General features: G+C 51.5%; 1 protein-coding gene across 2 annotated transcripts; it reads left to right on the top strand.

Annotated features, from left to right (window-relative positions):
- Positions 1-254: 254 nt before the first annotated feature.
- Positions 255-14,698, top strand: ABCD4 (ATP binding cassette subfamily D member 4; the record flags this gene model as incomplete). Of its 2 annotated transcripts, XM_084239789.1 has the most annotated exons (19): positions 255-292; positions 3,855-3,973; positions 4,127-4,254; positions 5,339-5,478; positions 6,371-6,487; positions 6,805-6,930; positions 7,518-7,568; positions 8,849-8,943; positions 9,174-9,295; positions 9,400-9,491; positions 9,668-9,757; positions 11,707-11,915; positions 12,065-12,156; positions 12,488-12,524; positions 12,872-12,921; positions 13,306-13,358; positions 13,687-13,763; positions 14,351-14,466; positions 14,630-14,698. In XM_084239789.1, 19 exons carry the CDS (start codon positions 255-257, stop codon positions 14,696-14,698), a joined length of 1,821 nt encoding a protein of 606 aa, XP_084095915.1. The 2 variants fall into 2 exon arrangements, with proteins under 2 accessions (XP_084095915.1, XP_084095916.1); XM_084239790.1 differs by lacking the exon at positions 6,805-6,930.
- Positions 14,699-16,567: the final 1,869 nt, after the last annotated feature.

The raw sequence follows: 16,567 nt of genomic DNA on the forward strand, positions 1-16,567 counted from the left end.
GGGGAAACCGCCCATGTCCAGCAGGGGGCGCTCTAGGCGCCAGGTCCACGGACTGAGCGGGGCACTCTGGTTCTTTCAGAGAAGTCGGCCGCTTCCGGGAGCGGCCATGTTGCCCGGCACCTTCCTCTCTAGCCACCCGACTCTATGGCCTCCGGCGGCCGGAGCCCGCCCCTCGGCGGCGGGTCCCGCGCTCTGCGGACGGTGTCCAGAGCCGAGCCGGGCTTGCGGGCTTCGGCGTCCATCGGGCCCGGGTCATGGCGGCCGCAGGGTCCGCGCCCCGGGCTGGCGCCAGGTGAGCAGTGCGGCTGGGAAGGCGGGCCGGGCCTCGGGGCGACCGGCTCTGGGCTGCGTGGGGAAGGGGCGCCCTGCCCTGCCCTGCCCGACCCTCGAGCCCCCGCCGCTCCCGGGACCTCTGAGCGCAGGAGGCGTTCGCGACCCCCGCCCCGACCTTCGCGGGACCCCCGGCCGCCCCTGCCCTCGGGTGTGGGGACCCGGGATCTGGCTCGGTGGCCCCCCGCCAAGACCCCAAGACCCGGGGTGCTCAGAACTGAGGTGATCCTCGTGCTCAGTTCGGGGCGCCGGGTGGGCCAGGGCAAGGCCCCTCGTTGTTTTGTCACCGCCCTGCCCGTGTTCCTCGTTCTCAACCCCCTTCCACCGCCTTCCTCAGACCTTATAGCAAATGAATGTGCCTTCGACCCCACCATCGTCAGATTGTCTGTACGTTACCTTGAGAAATGTACAGCGGCTTTGAATTCATATAAATGATAATATGCGTGATTTTTTTATTATTTAAATTTTATTTTTATGTTCCCCATACAATTACAACCCCCTCATTTTCACCCCAAGCCCTCCTTCCCCGCCCCCCACCCCCCATAGAGTGTCTCTGATTCTAGTTATTCTTTTTCCTGGTCCCTTGTTTAAGTTTTCTAGATTCCTGCTATGAGTGAGACCATCCGGGATTTTTCTTTTTCTTTCTGGCTTATTTCGCTGAGCAGGATCCCATCCAATATGCTGTGATTTTTTTAAAAATAAATTTTATTTTTATATTCCCCATACATTTGCAATCCCCTTATTTTGACCCCAATCCCTCCCCTCCCCATCCCCCATAGAGTGTCTCTTGTTCATAGTTGTTTGTTGATTTTGATATTTTCTTTCTTATAGTTATTCTTTTTCCTGGTCCCTTGTTTAAGTTTTCTAGATTCCTGCTATGAGTGAGACCATCCGGTATTTTTCTTTTTCTTTCTGGCTTATTTCGCTGAGCATGATCCCTTCCAATATGCTGTGATTTTTTTTTTTTTTTAAATTTTCTAGAGGCATGTCTTATTTATTTATTTATTATTTGTTTGTTTGGTTGGTTTATACATGCACTGGGTACAGTCAGAAGCGCGGGAGGGTGAGAGAATTCACCAGAGCCGGAGCGGGGAGCAGAGCAGGCAGAAGGACCGAAGTACACTGCTGAGGGGAGCAGCGGGCGGCAGGAGAGGTCTGCGTGCCATGTGGGACCCTCCTCCGGTGGCCGGGGAGCAGCCGGGGATCGAACCGGCGCCGCAGAGGCTGCAGGTAGCTTCGCAACCCAGCGCTCAACCGCTGCGCCACCGGGGAGGCCCCTATGCTGTGATTTTTTAAAAAGTGTTTTTACTCAACATTATGTTTTTGAGACTATCCAGGAGATGGTGATCTAGTTTCCACCCTCGAGCGCTGCCTGGTGCCGCCTAAGTGCTTTCGACCCCATTTTATTCGAGTGTTGTGGTGATAGACGCCACATTGCTTCCAATTTTTAACCAACACAGACCACACTGGCCTTGTCTCTCCGGGAAATGGGTGATTTTCTCTGGATTATCCACCCCCCAGGGTGGGCTGCTAGGTCGGAGTCTGAGATAATGGCCTAAGTTTTTTAACGTCTGCTAAAATGTTCTCTGGAATGGTTATGCCAGTTTTATGCCCCCCAAAGCGCAAAAGTTCCTGTTTTTCCCCTCATCACCCCAACTGCAGTATTGTTTGGTTTCCTAATGTTAATCTGATGGGTGTGAGGTGGTATCCTATTGTGCGAATTTTCATGTATTGAGCGTTTGGGTTTCCTTTTTTCTGAATTGTCTGTTTACATCCTTCTATGTATGTGGATTTTCTTATATGCTCTACATTGTAATTCTTTATTGGTTTTATACTTTGCAACTAACCTTCCCAAGTTTTTTTTATATTAACTATGGCACCATGTTGAACAAAAATATTTCATTCTAATTAAGCCTGACTCCATCAGTTTTCCTCTTTAGTTGTTTAGTGTCTTACTGGCACAATAAATTCCTTCCCACTTTAACATAACTAAGATCTTCATTAAAATATTTTTCTACATTTCCTTCAAGTAGCTAAATGGTGTTTCTTTTCACATGTGCATTTGTAACCCATTTGGAGTTTCACAATTTTATTTCTGTAAATAGTTTGAAGTAATGACCTAAGTTTCTCTCCACCATTTAAAATTAATAGCTAATTAATAGTTAAAAATTAGAGAAGCTGTGTAGTTAGTTAAGAGCGGTACATTCTTGGAATCAGGCTGCGACTGTTCAATCCCTGAGGCCTCCAGGGGGTAACCCGGCAAGTAACTTAACCTCTTCCCTCAATCCCTCATTCATAAAATAGGATATAGTTTCATCTCTTAGGGTGAATTAATACGTATAAAACATGTGTACAATAGTACCAGGACATAGTACAGTTTATAAGTGTTGACAATTATTAGTATTGGTTTTAATATGCCCTTTCTTATACTGTAACCTCTGTTATGTGCCCAGGTGAACAGACCTGTTTTTTGTTTTTTGTTTCTCTAGTCCTTTGGTCTTTTTGTTCTATATTAATACCACACTCTCTTATTCCTCCAGCCCTATCATATGTGTCTTAATAACCCAGTGGTTTATGTTCTCATCCTTCTACTTTCCTATTTTCACAACTGCTTATGCTATTTATGAGCCTTTATATTTCCATATAAAGTTCCTCAGCAAAGTCCAGCTTTTGCTTGGTATTACACTGAATTTATAGACTACTTTTGTTACAAGTGGTATTTGTAAAATGATATAATGTTACGTCATATTGGGTCTATCTTATTAAGTCTTCTTGTATCCTATAGTAGAGCTTTTTGTTGTTCCTCCAAAATGTTTCATAGGTTCTTTTTGTGTGTGCGCGGGACCCTTGTCTGTGGCGGGGAACAAACCCGTGCTGCAGAGGCTGCAGTCTGCCTCGCAGCCCAGCGCTCAACTGCTGCACCACCAGGGGAGGCCCTTCATAGGTTCTTTTTTAAAATTAATTCCTGGCTATTTTTTGTTTTACTTTCGTAAATTATGTCTTACAGTCTTGTTGGTTATTATCGGTATAGAACTATTGACTGTCTCTAGCAATACTGCTGAACTTTTATTTTCATCATTTTGCCTGTTGATTTGCTGTGTTTCCAATGTCAGTGATCACATCATCTGCAAATAACGACAATTTAATCTCTTCTCTTTCAATTCTTTTACCTCATTTCTTTCTCATGCTTTATTGCTTTAGCCAGGACCCTAAAATCTTTTATGAAGTGAACTTTCCTGTCTTGTTTGTGACCATAAAAAGCATGTGGCTAAAGTTTCTTCATTAACTATGTTTTTTTGCTCTAGACCTTTGATAAATAACCTTTTATATAGTATGTGTCAACTCCAAGAAAGGCCTTTCTAGCCCTGTCTACCCAGGTGCCCAGGTAGACTGTCCCCAGTCTACCATCCTAGGCATTCATCAACCATTCTTTCTGCCTGGCCTGGACCACCAAGTTAGAGCTTGCTAACTGCTCTCTTGAGACTCACTGCCTTCTTAGGCCTCTCCTGCTTTCTCTTCTTTAGGCCCAGGTTAGATCTGCAATTTCTCCAGCGGTTCCTGCAGATACAGAAGGTTTTATTTCCGGCTTGGCCGTCACAGAATGCCTTGATGTTCCTGACCCTTTTGTGTGTGGCCCTCCTGGGTGAGTGAATGAGCCTAGGCTAGACGGGGAGGGCAGCCTTGGTTTGGGGTTCCGTTCCTTCTCTCTAGGGTGTTAATGAGGCAAGGACTCAGGAGGAAGCCGCCCTCCTTCTTTTCTCCTCATCACTGATTTCTGGCTCCTCTCCCTCCCCAGAACAACTGGTAATCTACCAGGTTGGTTTAATCCCCAGTCAGTACTATGGGGTCCTGGGAAACAAAGACTTGGATGGGTTTAAGACCCTGACCTTCCTGGCTGTGGTGCTCATCGTTCTCAACTCCATGGTAAAGTCTTCTCCTTAAGCCTCTCTTCCTCACCAGCCAAGTATGAGGGGAACACACACTGGGACTTAGCCACCAGGAAACAGGAACCAAACTGGGTGTATGCTTCCTCCCTTTTCTGGGAACCGAGGTCACAACCCTAGCAGGGCAGGAGCTTGCTACTGGCCCACTGGGGATCAATTCCTCAGGTGTTCGATGCTCCTAGGGCTCGGCCATAAGGTTTTGGTTTAATTCAGCATTCAGTGGAAACAATCATTATTCCTTTCATTCCCAGAACTTTTGCATCAGGCATCAGAGTACTTTGCAGCTAGAACTGCTGCTCCTCTCAGGGGCACAGGCTGGGACTCAGCCTGGTACTGTGTCACACCTGGCTTCCTTGCACCTGCTGCTTTCTCTTGCAGAATGGCCTCACTTTTCCAGATTCCTCTCACCGCCCTCAGTTCCTCCTCAACTTTCTCCTTCATTTTCCTTTCACCTAACTCTGCCCTTTCTCTCGCTCACTAACACACACTGTTGTCACACTCCTCACACCCTTGTAATTATCTGTTTTCCTTGCTAGACTATGGGCTCATTATTCCCCTGCTGTTTAGCACGTTAATGCTCCATGAATGGTGAATGATGAGGGTCAGCCCTCTGCTAGGACTCAAGCCTAGTGCTCTCCTCCTTTAGTCTGTGCTACCTGTACATGGGGAAGCTACTTCTCGTCATATCTTGACACTTCTAAGGTGACTTTGGTCAGTAAATACCTATGTATACAGAGCCCTGTTCCAAGTTTTGGGGACAGAAACAAGAACATAAATGGAATAGCAGATGTGGTCCCCGATCTACCCGAGCTCATCTGCCCTCAGAATAAAACAGCACAAGGTAGAAAGGGGTTAGAGCGCCTGGCTTCCGCTTAACCTTCTCTGTTCGGTGAACAAACACATGAGTGAATGAGGAAGGGAAACATCCCCTCCGCCGAGGTGCCCAGTGGATGGATGGGCTGGGGCTGGTCAGCAGAGGCTGTCGGCCGGCTCTGCGTGGGAGCCGAGGCTGGCAGGAAGCCATCCCTCCTCTCCCCTCCCCTTCTTGCCTCCCCACTGCACAGCTGAAGAGCTTTGACCAGTTCACCTGCAACCTGCTGTACGTGAGCTGGAGGAAGGACCTCACGGAGCACCTCCACCGTCTCTACTTCCGGGGCCGCGTTTACTACACCCTCAACGTGCTGCGGGATGACATCGACAACCCGTAGGCACCCCTTCAGTCCTTGCTATCTTCTGCAGGGCGCTGTCCATCAGGCTCAGCCCTGGAGATGCTGAGGCAGACCCCCCGGAGCTTCTCCCCACAGTTCTGTCCATCAGGCTCAGCCCTGGAGATGCTGAGGCAGACCCCCCGGAGCTTCTCCCCACAGTTCTCTGCCAGAGACTGCCCAGGACTGGGGGAGAGCACCCTCCAGGGGACCTCTGGGTGGGCTGTAGGGCTAACAGGGAGCTAAAAAATAGCAGCAGCTTCCTTTTCTCCATTTCATACCCTGGGCTTCCAAGTCAGGCACCCTCTGAAGAACGTGTCCTTGCTCAGAAGGAAGTGCAGTTGTCAGATTCACTCACCACCCTCCCAGGCACCTTGTTGCGAGGAGTGACTTTTCCTTACCTGAAGCTGAGTTTTATAGCAAAGATTGTTGGGTGGCTGCTGCTGCCACTTAATTTGTAAGCCTCTTCTGCATGGCTCAATCCCTGTGAAACTTCCCTGCCATATACTCAGGTGGAGGCAGGCTGAGGCTCAGGAGAGAAATTGGGAACAGCTAGGGGGCTGCTTTCCTGATGATCCAGAAAAATTGGCTCATCTTCCCTCGAGTTTTTGTGACTACTGAATACTGGCTAAGAACCCCCGGTGCTGAGCCTTTCAGTTGCCGCTTTTTCTGAGGGGTAAACTGAGGCATCATAAGGCCAAAAACCTCCACAGCCCTGTTTAAAAGTCCTCAGGGTCTGGCTGCCTCTAGAAACTCAGCCCTTTTCTGTGTCTTCCTACTGCGTCACCACTGGCAGAACTGAAAGGTCAGGGCAAGAGGTAATGTGAAACTGTCAGCTCTCTCAACCCCTGAGCCCAGCTCCGGGTTCAATCACTGCGTCACCGGCTGCAGGGACCAGCGCATCAGCCAGGACGTGGAGCGGTTCTGCCGACAGCTCAGCAGCGTGGCCAGCAAGTTGATCATCTCCCCCTTCACCCTGGTCTACTACACCTATCAGTGCTTCCGAAGGTGAAGCCTCTCCTCTTCCTGGGGCCTCCTCCTCCCCCCGCCCAGGTGCTCCCCCCAGAGGGCCCTCACTCACTGAGTTAGGGGGCATTCAGTGCTCCCAGGTCTGGGTCTTCCTCGGGCCCTTCACCTCCCTATAGGGTCACAGGGATCTGGTGCTCTGACAACTTAGACCAGATGCCCGAAGCCCCCTGCCGCCCCGGGAGCAGAGGACCCCCCGGGCTGAGATTGGACAGGGGCTGTGGAAGTCGAAAAGGGCAGGAGTCTGGCCACAGCCTGCAGGGCCATGTGATGCCCCACACCCTCCCTCTGCTTTTCAGCACAGGCTGGCTTGGCCCTGTGAGCATCTTCGGGTATTTCATCCTGGGAACCATAGTGAACAAAATGTTGATGGGGCCCATTGTTGCGAAGCTGGTGCAGCAGGAGAAGCTGGAAGGGGATTTCAGGTGTGTCTCTTCCTGGAGGTTTCTGGGATGGGCATAGTGATTAAGAAATAGGACCTAAAGGAAGACCAAGTTCACACTCAAGCTACACCAGTTTCTTGCTGTGTGCTCTTGGGCAGTCTTTAGCCTTTCTAAATTTAGGTTTTCCCATCTGAAATGGTTGTGTTGCCCAGAGAATTTTGAGGATTAATGAGATTATATGTGAGAAGCATTGAGAAGTACCTGGCTGGTCCTCATCCCTGGGTGTTGTGACATGCTTCTGGCCCAGCCGCTATTTCTGGGCAGCCAGTGGGTCTCTCCCCTGCTCTATGCATCTTGGCTCCCTCCTAAGGGCACAGCCCTGGGGGAGGGGTTCTATGGCCAGGAAAACACCTGTCCTTCCTGGAGAGAATCATCTGCAAGGCTCCTACCACTCCCCAAGCCCTAGGGTTTCCCACCCCTGTGACAGTTCAGGGAAGGGTCAAGCCAAGGCAGCCACAGTTTCACAATGGGACCAGGCTCCTCCTTGGAGATCTCCACATTCCAGGGCTCTCAAAGGAGAGGGCCAGTACTGCCTGATGTCAGCATGCGCTTCCCTTTGGTCTGCCCAGGTTCAAGCACATGCAGATCCGGGTGAATGCTGAGCCTGCCGCTTTCTACAGGTGAATCCAACGGGGATAGTTCCCCTCCTGCCTTGTCAGAGCTGGTAGTGAAGGAAAGATGAACAATACAACCCTCCCCCCCCCCCAAACCCAGGGCCTGAGCAACCTCAGGCTTGGCAGTGGGCCCTCTCTTTACCTCTCACTGACCTGTCTCTCTCTTCCTTCGGCTCAGGAATTGCTTCTGAAGTTGGTGGTTTCTTTTAGTGACCTTTATGGGACTTAAATTTGTTAGAATGAAATGAATGAGTGCTTCATTACCTGGCTGGACTCTCTTGCTTTGCCTCTGCCTATAAAATGGCTTTCTGCCAATGCCTGACATCCTAGGCCATTCTTTATCTCTGTGGGAAATCAGGGGAACTGCTTGCTCCCCAGAAGCCACATGTCTGGTCTCCTGACAGCAGTGTTATGAAATCGTATACCTTGCCCAGGGCATAGGTCCCCGTGCTCTGCCTTGTGCAAGGCCTCTAGAGTCCGTGATTGGACTAAGAGCACGGCCCTCAGAAGTGTAAGGAGTGGAAGCTACTCCTTGGGCCCTCTGTACTTGGGTGGGTCTCAGCCCTGGGGCCTTTGCCCTGATCAGTTTCTGCTGCCGTTTGCAGCTGCTACCACTTGGGGGCACCAAGAATCTTGGAGGTTGGGTTTCCTGTTTTTGGATTGTGTGGCTTCTGCTCGGGAAGCTGCAGGGAAAACAGGCTAGTTTTTGACGCTCCAAATGGGTTCTGCTGGAACCCCTCAGGGTAGCACTGAAGACACACCGCTTACCTAATGCTTTCCATGTTCCAGGTGAAGAATGCAGTGTCAGAGATACCCGCCCCTCCCCCCTAAATGGAGCACGCCTCAAGGGCGAGGACTATTTTCTCCACCTCTCTAGCTAACTAACTATTCTCACAAAGTGACCGCCCACGAATACTGTCTAAAGCTGAAGACCCCCATGGGCCAGCACTTTGTATCCAGAAATTCTTACTCTGGCTCAGTGCGTAGGTGTTACTAGCTCCATTTTACAGATGCGGGAACAGACTCATAATCTGTTAGTGTCTCCCAGCGAGTCAATAACTAATCAGAGCCAGGATTTGAACCAGGTTTGCCCAATTAGAGTTCTTGTTCTGCCCACGTTCATTTAATACCATGTTGAATGAGTAAAGCTGTGAATGGGTGCGAGGCAGAGAGGCCTCAGGTAAAGGTCCCTGCGATGGATTGGTCCCTGAATGAGGGTGTGAGGAGGGACACACTCCTGGCCGAGGCGCTCCGGGCCCCATGGACATGCCAGCCTTTCTCGTCAGAGCTGGGCACGTGGAGCACATGAGGACAGACCGCAGGCTGCAGAGACTCCTCCAGACCCAGAGGGAGCTGATGGTTAAGGAGCTCTGGTTGTACAGTAGGTGGAGGGAGCCCCAGGATCAAGACAGTCCCCTTCCCTTCCTACACCCCCTGAGTTCCTCTGCACCGATAAATTTGCTCTGATGAAGGAAATTGCTGGGGAATCACTGCCTTTGCCATGAGTGTCCTCAGGAGCCTGGGGGGTCCAGGGAATAGCCCAACGGGGGCTTCCTCCTCCCTCAGGGCACATGAGTGGTCCCCAGGCCTCTGACACTGCCTCTTCCGCAGTTGGGGTCAACACATTTGACTATCTGGGCAGCATCCTGAGCTACGTTGTGATCGCCATCCCCATTTTCAGTGGTGTCCTGGGAGATCTGAGCCCCACAGAGCTCAGCACCCTGGTGAGCAAGGTGAGAATCCTCCCTGGCGGCCCCCACTTGCCACCCCCATCCCTCACTGCAGCACCCAGGGCCCGGAAGTGGAGACCTGTGCTCACTGCTCTCATCCTGTCCAGAATGCCTTTGTGTGCATTTACCTCATCAGCTGCTTCACCCAGCTCATCGACCTCTCCACCACACTCTCGGATGTGGCCGGTTACACACACAGGTGAGGCTGCATCCAGTCCTCCGCTAGTCCCCAAGCACAGCGTGCGCCACTGGGAGAAATGGCTGAAGGAAACAGGAACAGAAATCTCACCATAAACTAGTGGGCTGAGACAGAAAAAGGAGTTTCGCCTTCACCTGGCCCCTCAGACCCTCCTCAGGTTTCCACTTTTTGCCCAGGATTGGGGAGCTTCGGGAGACCCTGCTGGACATGTCCCTGAAGTCCCAGGATGATGAGCTCCTGGACGAGAGCGAGTGGGACCTGGGCAGGTGAGCGCTGGGCTGGCAGTGGTTGGGAACGCAGGCTGCAGGCTCTGGAACCGCCCATCTTGGTTCAGCCTGGAGCCCTGCCCTCCCGCAGGTGGGCAGCAGAGTAGTGCTCAGCAGGTGAATGTTCCCAGTCGTTGCTGTCTGATAGCCGCCATGCCAGTTACACCATCCCTGGGCTGATGCAGCGAAGTCACACACCCGCTGGGCCTGAGATAAAACAAGCATCTGAATAGTGTCCCTCTTCCTTTTCCCCGCTTCCTTTTGAGTCCTGCCACCTACCCCGCTCTCTGGGCATGTCTGCTTGTTCTCCAGGCCCCGCCTAGACCAGCCAGGTCTCTCTGCATCTCTGCAGGCTCTGTGGTTTCTGACCTCTCTGTGCATTGAGGGTTTTATGTCCACCTTGAGTGCGCACATGACTTAATCTGTGCCTCAGTTTCTTCACCTCTAAAGAGGGGATATTAATCTTCCTTTTTGGGTTGTCATGAAGATAGAGCCATTGTAGTTCATGAGAAGTGCTAGGACAGTGGCCCCAGAGTCAGCTTTCAAAAATGGAAACAGTCTGAATGTCAGAATTCCAAAGCCTACAATCAACTCTCAGGAACTAACGCTTAACTGTTGCCCCTGTTCAAAATTAAAACTTCATGTAACTGAGTCCAGAGGCTGGTGTCATGGTGCGAGGATTGTAGGAAACCCAGATGGCTAATCTGTGGGATGATGGGAAGACAGGTATCCAGGAAGCTCCAGAAACTCCAGACCATTCAGTGTCACCCCAGCAGTTCTTACATCCGTTCTCCAGCCACACCAGGCACCACGAAAACCCACCAGCATTAAAATTGGCAAGCTTAAGATCAGTCACTTGCCAGGCTTTGCACAACCGGGCACAGAGTAGGTGGCCCAGGCTTCCTGACTGCATTAGTTTGCTAGGTTTGTGTTAACACAGGCTGGGTGGCTTAAGCAATAGAGATTAATTTTCTCACCATTTTGGAGACTAGATGTTCAAGATCAAAGGTGTCAGCAAGATTGGTTTCTCCTGAGACCTTTCTCTTTGACTGGCAGACAGCTCTTCTCACTGTGTTCTCAGGTGGCCTTTTCTGTATGCATGTGCACCTCTGAATCACCCCCTCTTAAAGGGACACCAGTCATACTGGCTCAGGGACCTACCGTAATGACCTCATTTCCATGTCATCATTTCTAAAAGCCCTCCCTCCAAATGTATTTTGACGTACTAGGGGTAGGAACTATATTTTATCATTTTTAAAGATATTTTTATTTATTTATGCAAGAATTGGGGTGTAGGCCAGAGGTGCGAGGGTTGAGAGGATTCACCAGAGAGTTGGGAAAGGATCAGGCAGATTGACTGAAAACACTGCTGAGGGGAGCAGCGGGCAAGACAGGAGAGGTCTGCTGTGCCATGTGAGTCAACTCCCTGGCCAGGGATCAAACTCGTGCTACAGAGGCTGCCCATGGCTTCATGGTGCTGAGACTTAACCCCTTTGCCACCAGTGGGGCCCTACATCATATGATTTTTTTTTTTTAATTTTAAGAGGCATGTTTTATTTATTTGTTTGTTTGTTTACACATGTACTGGGTATAGTCAGAAGCGCGGGAGGGTGAGAGAATTCACCAGAGCCAGAGCGGGGAGTAGAGCAGGCAGAAGGACCGAAGTACACTGCTGAGGGGAGCAGCGGGCGGCAGGAGAGGTCTGCGCGCCATGTGGGACCCTCCTCTGGTGGCCGAGGAGCAGCCGGGGATCGAACCTACACCGCAGAGGCCGCGGGCAGCTTCGCAACCCAGCGCTCAACCGCTACGCCACCGGGGAGGCCCTGCATCATATGATTTTGAGGACACAACCCCTAGCAAGTCCCCATCCAGAGGTGATACCCCCCAGGAGAACCTCCCTGCAATGCTGACACCATTCTACCTTCCTACCCTCTACCCTCGGATCCCAGGGCCCCAGGATGGCCAGCAGCAGGGCCTGCAGACACAGCTTTTCTCCTTGAGCGAGTCTCCATCTCTGCCCCCGCCTCCGACAAACCCCTAATCAAGGACCTGAGCCTGAAGATATCTGAGGGGCAAAGCCTGCTCATCACGGGCAACACAGGCACTGGCAAGACCTCCTTGCTCCGGGTTCTCGGTGGCCTCTGGGCAAGCACAAGGGGTAAGAATCAGTTTTCCCCACCTCTGACCCAGCCTTGGCATGGCAGGGTGTGAGTGTCCATCCAGCCTTTGCTCTTGGGTAAAGGGTGGGAGGCGGTTACCTCTTTGGGAGTGGGGAGCTCATTTTGAGGTCTCCCCATGGCTGTACAGGCTCAGTGCAGATGCTGACGGACTTCGGACCCCATGGGGTGCTGTTCCTGCCACAGAAGCCGTTCTTCACTGACGGGACCCTTCGTGAGCAGGTTGGCCTAGCTTAGGACCTCTGGTAGTATGACGAGTCCTGGCCCAGTAGAGTTATGGGGCAGGAGATGAGGTAATAACACAGCCCATGCCTGGGAGCTCCCCGGGCCTACAGATCAGGACATGGACTCAGAGCAACTCCTGGGGCAGGTTCACCTGTGGGGGCGCTGGCCAGAGATGACAAGTGTTCGCTGGGTACCACGATTGCATTCTGGAGCCCTGCCCTCAGGGGTTCACAGACGCAGGTTCCATGGGTGGTTCTGAGGGAGGGTGGTCTGTGCAGTCACCCCTGTCAGCCCTTGTCCTAGGCCCACGTGGGTTCTGTTCCATCAGGTGATCTATCCCCTGAAGGAGATCTACCCGGACGCAGGTAAGTGGCCTCTTCGGGCACGTCCTTCAGTTGTCCCTGCTCTGCCTGAGCCTGGCCTCACCTGTGCCCTTTGGGGGAAGCCCCAGTCAGGCTGCTGGCTTAGGCTGCCTCCCTCCTCCACTTCCAGCACTTTGCTCTTTTAGAGTGTGTCCCCTCAGCTCGTCTTGTTCTCTCCCCTTAAGGAGAACTCACTGGAGGAAGGGAAGTAATGGCTCTGTCACCCGCTGTTAAGAGCTGTGACCCGTCTCTCCCGAGCCTTAGCCGAGATCCGGCCTCTGCCAGAATGTGCCCTGTCCCCTCTGGCTGCCCAGCAGTTGATTCCTGACGAACGCTTCTCTGTTTTGCAGGTTCTACTGATGATGAGAGGATTGTGAGGTTCTTGGAGTTGGCAGGCCTGGTAAGTAGGGGAGGGAAGCTGAGGTCTGAGCCCCTCTGAGCTGGCCACTGTCTCTGGGCCCAGGTCCAGAAGCATGAACCTGGGGCAGGGAGTGGGCATATAAAGTGGCAGTGGGAACTGTTAGCCAGCTATAGTACAAGCGGGCACACCCTCTGTAACGAATTTTTAAAAATAATAAAACTAAGTCTGCTTTTTCTTGCCACTGCGCTCCAGCAGATCTAAGCAATGCAGTTGACAGTATGGTCATCTCTACCTAGGGCAGTAGGCACCCTCAGCCCCCCACCTTGGTAGCCACTGAGTCTCAGAGGGGTGTGTGTGAGGCAGTTCCCTGGGATGGCAGGAGGCAGGGATGGCATGGACATGTTCCCTCCATGTGTCTTACAGTCCAGCTTGGTGGCACGAGCAGAAGGACTGGACCAGCAGGTCGATTGGAACTGGTAAGAAAAGGCCTGGGGTACTCCAGACCAGCTTCCCCTAAGACAGTAGTGCCTCCAGGAGCCAGGTCAAGGGGTGGTAAATGACTCCTGACCCCAAAGTCCAGGTGTTTTCTGGATATTGGGGGCTTGTTCTATGCCCGTGGGAGCAGAGTGTTGGCCTCAGCTGTGTGGGCAGCCGGGCTGCGGTTGAAAGGGGAGTAATGTCCATCTGCCTTGGGGTCCGCTTGGCCATCCTCTCTAGAAAGAACCTCTCCCTGATGAGACCCACTCTGGGCATCAGCCAAAATGTAGTCTTCTTCCAGCACTTCTTCTCCTTCCCCTGCCTCAGGTATGATGTTCTGTCCCCAGGGGAGATGCAGAGGCTCTCCTTTGCCCGGCTTTTCTACCTGCAGCCAAAGTACGCAGGTGAGGTCCGCCCTGCAGGTGCGTGTCAGGTACTGTGTGCTCACAGGTGTAGCAGGATCTGGCTATGTACATGGAGGCATTAGTACAGCAGGAGAGCACACCTGTGTGTGTCTGGGCTTCTTTGCCCCTGCAGGCCCCGGCAGGGCTCTGCCATGAGGCCACAGTGCTTGGCATCCTGATATTCTACTGGGTCAGAGGCTTCCTGCCATCAAAGCAGCTGGATCCACCCCCAGAGGACTGGGATTTTAGGCTCCTCAGGCTCTGCCACCTTGAATGACCATGATCCCAGCTGCACCTGGCAGAGGGGTGCCAGGTGTGGAATATTCCAAGGACTTAACATTCATGGGAAAGTAAGATGCGCTGTGACTGGTGCCTGTGTTCAGGAAACTCAGGGGTTTGTCCTGCCACTGGCAGGGGCTGCCCCGGAGCTTGGCTCTTTGCTCCTGTGGCCATCCTCTCCACAAGCCTGGGCTCCTAAGCAGAGCAGCATTTGGCCTCCCGTGGGTCCCTGCCAGGGGTGAGTGTGGCTGGAGGCGAGGCAGACAGGCCAGGGGCCAGAATCCTTCTCCTGTGGATTCCACCCTCAGTACTTGACGAAGCCACCAGTGCCCTGACGGAGGAGGTGGAGAGCGAGCTCTACCGCATCGGCCAGCAGCTGGGCATGACGTTCATCAGTGTGGGACATCGGCGCAGCCTGGAGAAGGTATCGTGCATGCAAGGGTGGCCTGAGGAGGAGGAAGAACCCAAAGGTTGGGCCTGACCATGGCCAGAAGCCCCTCAGAATGGGGCGTGGAGGTGGCACAGGGTTAGAGGGTTAAAGGCCTCTGGTTGACAGCCTGATCCGTGTGTGATGCCCTCTCTTGTAGTTTCACTCGTTGGTTCTGAAACTCTATGAGGAAGGAAGATGGGAACTGAGCAGAATCAAAGTGGAATGAAGCTAAGGATGCAGCTGGTCCCTGGAAGGAGAGCCGGGCCCAGGGCAGGTTGGCAGTCCCCAGGAAACACTGGTTTACCTCAAGGATCTGGTGTGGACCCAGCCCAGGTGTGGGCCTCGCTAGGACACTCAGTCCTGCCAGAACTCCTGCAGCCACAGCCAGAGTGCTGTACACCTGCATTGCTGATTACGTACAAATGACCTCAGATCATGCTTTACACCTGCATTGCTAATTACTTACAAATGACCTCAGAGCATGTTTTCTAAAGAAAAACCCACAAGTGTGAAGTCTCTAGGAAATGAAGGTTGCAAGTGGACCTAGTAGTGGATTTGGAGTCAAGAGATCCACAAATCTTTTAAATCAGCCACATTTTGCAGCAAACGATTTTTAAATTTAATTAACTATATAAATATATAGCTTTTTTAAAAAGAAAAACATTAAATTCTTTTACAGCTTTCCTCTTTTTCTTCTCTCTTACAGAGTGAGTTTGGGGTTTTTCACTGTACCCCACAGTTCCCCCCTCTGCATTTGCCAATTGTACCTGAGCCATTAGTCTCCATAGCCCCACTCTGTTTTGCTAGTTTGCTTTTTTTTTTTTTTTAAAAGATTTATTTATTTATGCATACAAGAGCTGGGGTACAGACCAGAAGTGCACGCGGTGAGAGGATCCACCATAGACAGAGTGGGGAACAGAACAGGTAGATTGACTGAAACACACTGCTGAGGGGAGCAGTGGGGGAGTCAGGAGAGGTCTATTGTGCCATGTGGGTGACTCCCTGGCCGGGGAGCTGCAGTAACTCGTGATGCAGTAGTTGCTGATCGCTTTATAGTGCTGAAGTTTAACCTCCTGTGCCACCAGGGAGGCCCGGTTTTGCTAGTGTTTTTTTTTGTTTTGTTTTCTTTTTTAAGATTTCTTTATTTATACAAGCACTGGGTACAGTCAGAAGTGCGGGAGGGCGAGAGAATTCACCAGAGCCAGAGCGGGGAGCAGAACAGGCAGACTGACAAAATACACTGCTGAGGGGAGCAGCGGGTGTGGCAGGAGAGGTCTGTCACGCCATGTGGGACCCTCTCTGGGGGCTGGGGATGGAACCGGCGCTGCAGAGGCTGCGGGCAGCCCAGCCACCAGGGAGGCCTGGTTTTGCTAGTTTCAACCCGGGGAAAATCACCCCTTTCCCCTTAGCCAAAAAAAGTTTGAAATTTTTCAAAAATAATCATTATTAGGGAACAAGAACAATGATTTGGACAAAACCCAGAAAGCACAAAGGCATGAGATGAAGTTATCGGGCCTAAAATCCTTGCTCTAGAACAGTGTTCCCCTAAGTACAGTTGTCAGCATATCACCTTCATGTTTTTTTTTAAAGATTTATTTATGCATACAAGACCTGGGCCACAGGCCAGAGGTGTGGGGGTCGAGAGGACTCACCAGAGACAGAGTGGGGAGCAGAACAGATAAACTGATGAAATCCAATGCTGAGGGGAGCAGTGGGCGGGCCAAGAGAGGTCTGCTGCACCATGTAATTCACCTTACTGGCCGGGGATCGAACTCGTGCTGCAGTGGCTGCGAATAGCTTCATAGTGCTGCATCTTAACCCCTTGCGCCACCAGGGAGACCCCCACCTTTGCTAGACCTCTACTTCCTGTACTGTTCATTACTTAATATTTTTTAGTGACTCACTTTTTATTTTGACTTTTATTGAGATAACATTGGTTTCAACACTATGATTCATAGGTATAGGATCACACCTCTTCAGATGTGTGTTACTATACAATTAACTCCTTTTTAAATCTAAATGCATATTAAAAAATTTGTACCTGATATAGTAATTGGAACGTGAAAACCAGTATTATGAGGTATTATGAATTGCA

Source organism: Talpa europaea (assembly GCF_964194135.1).
Source record: "Talpa europaea genome assembly, chromosome: 8".
In the NCBI taxonomy this organism is placed as follows: Eukaryota; Metazoa; Chordata; class Mammalia; order Eulipotyphla; family Talpidae; genus Talpa; species Talpa europaea.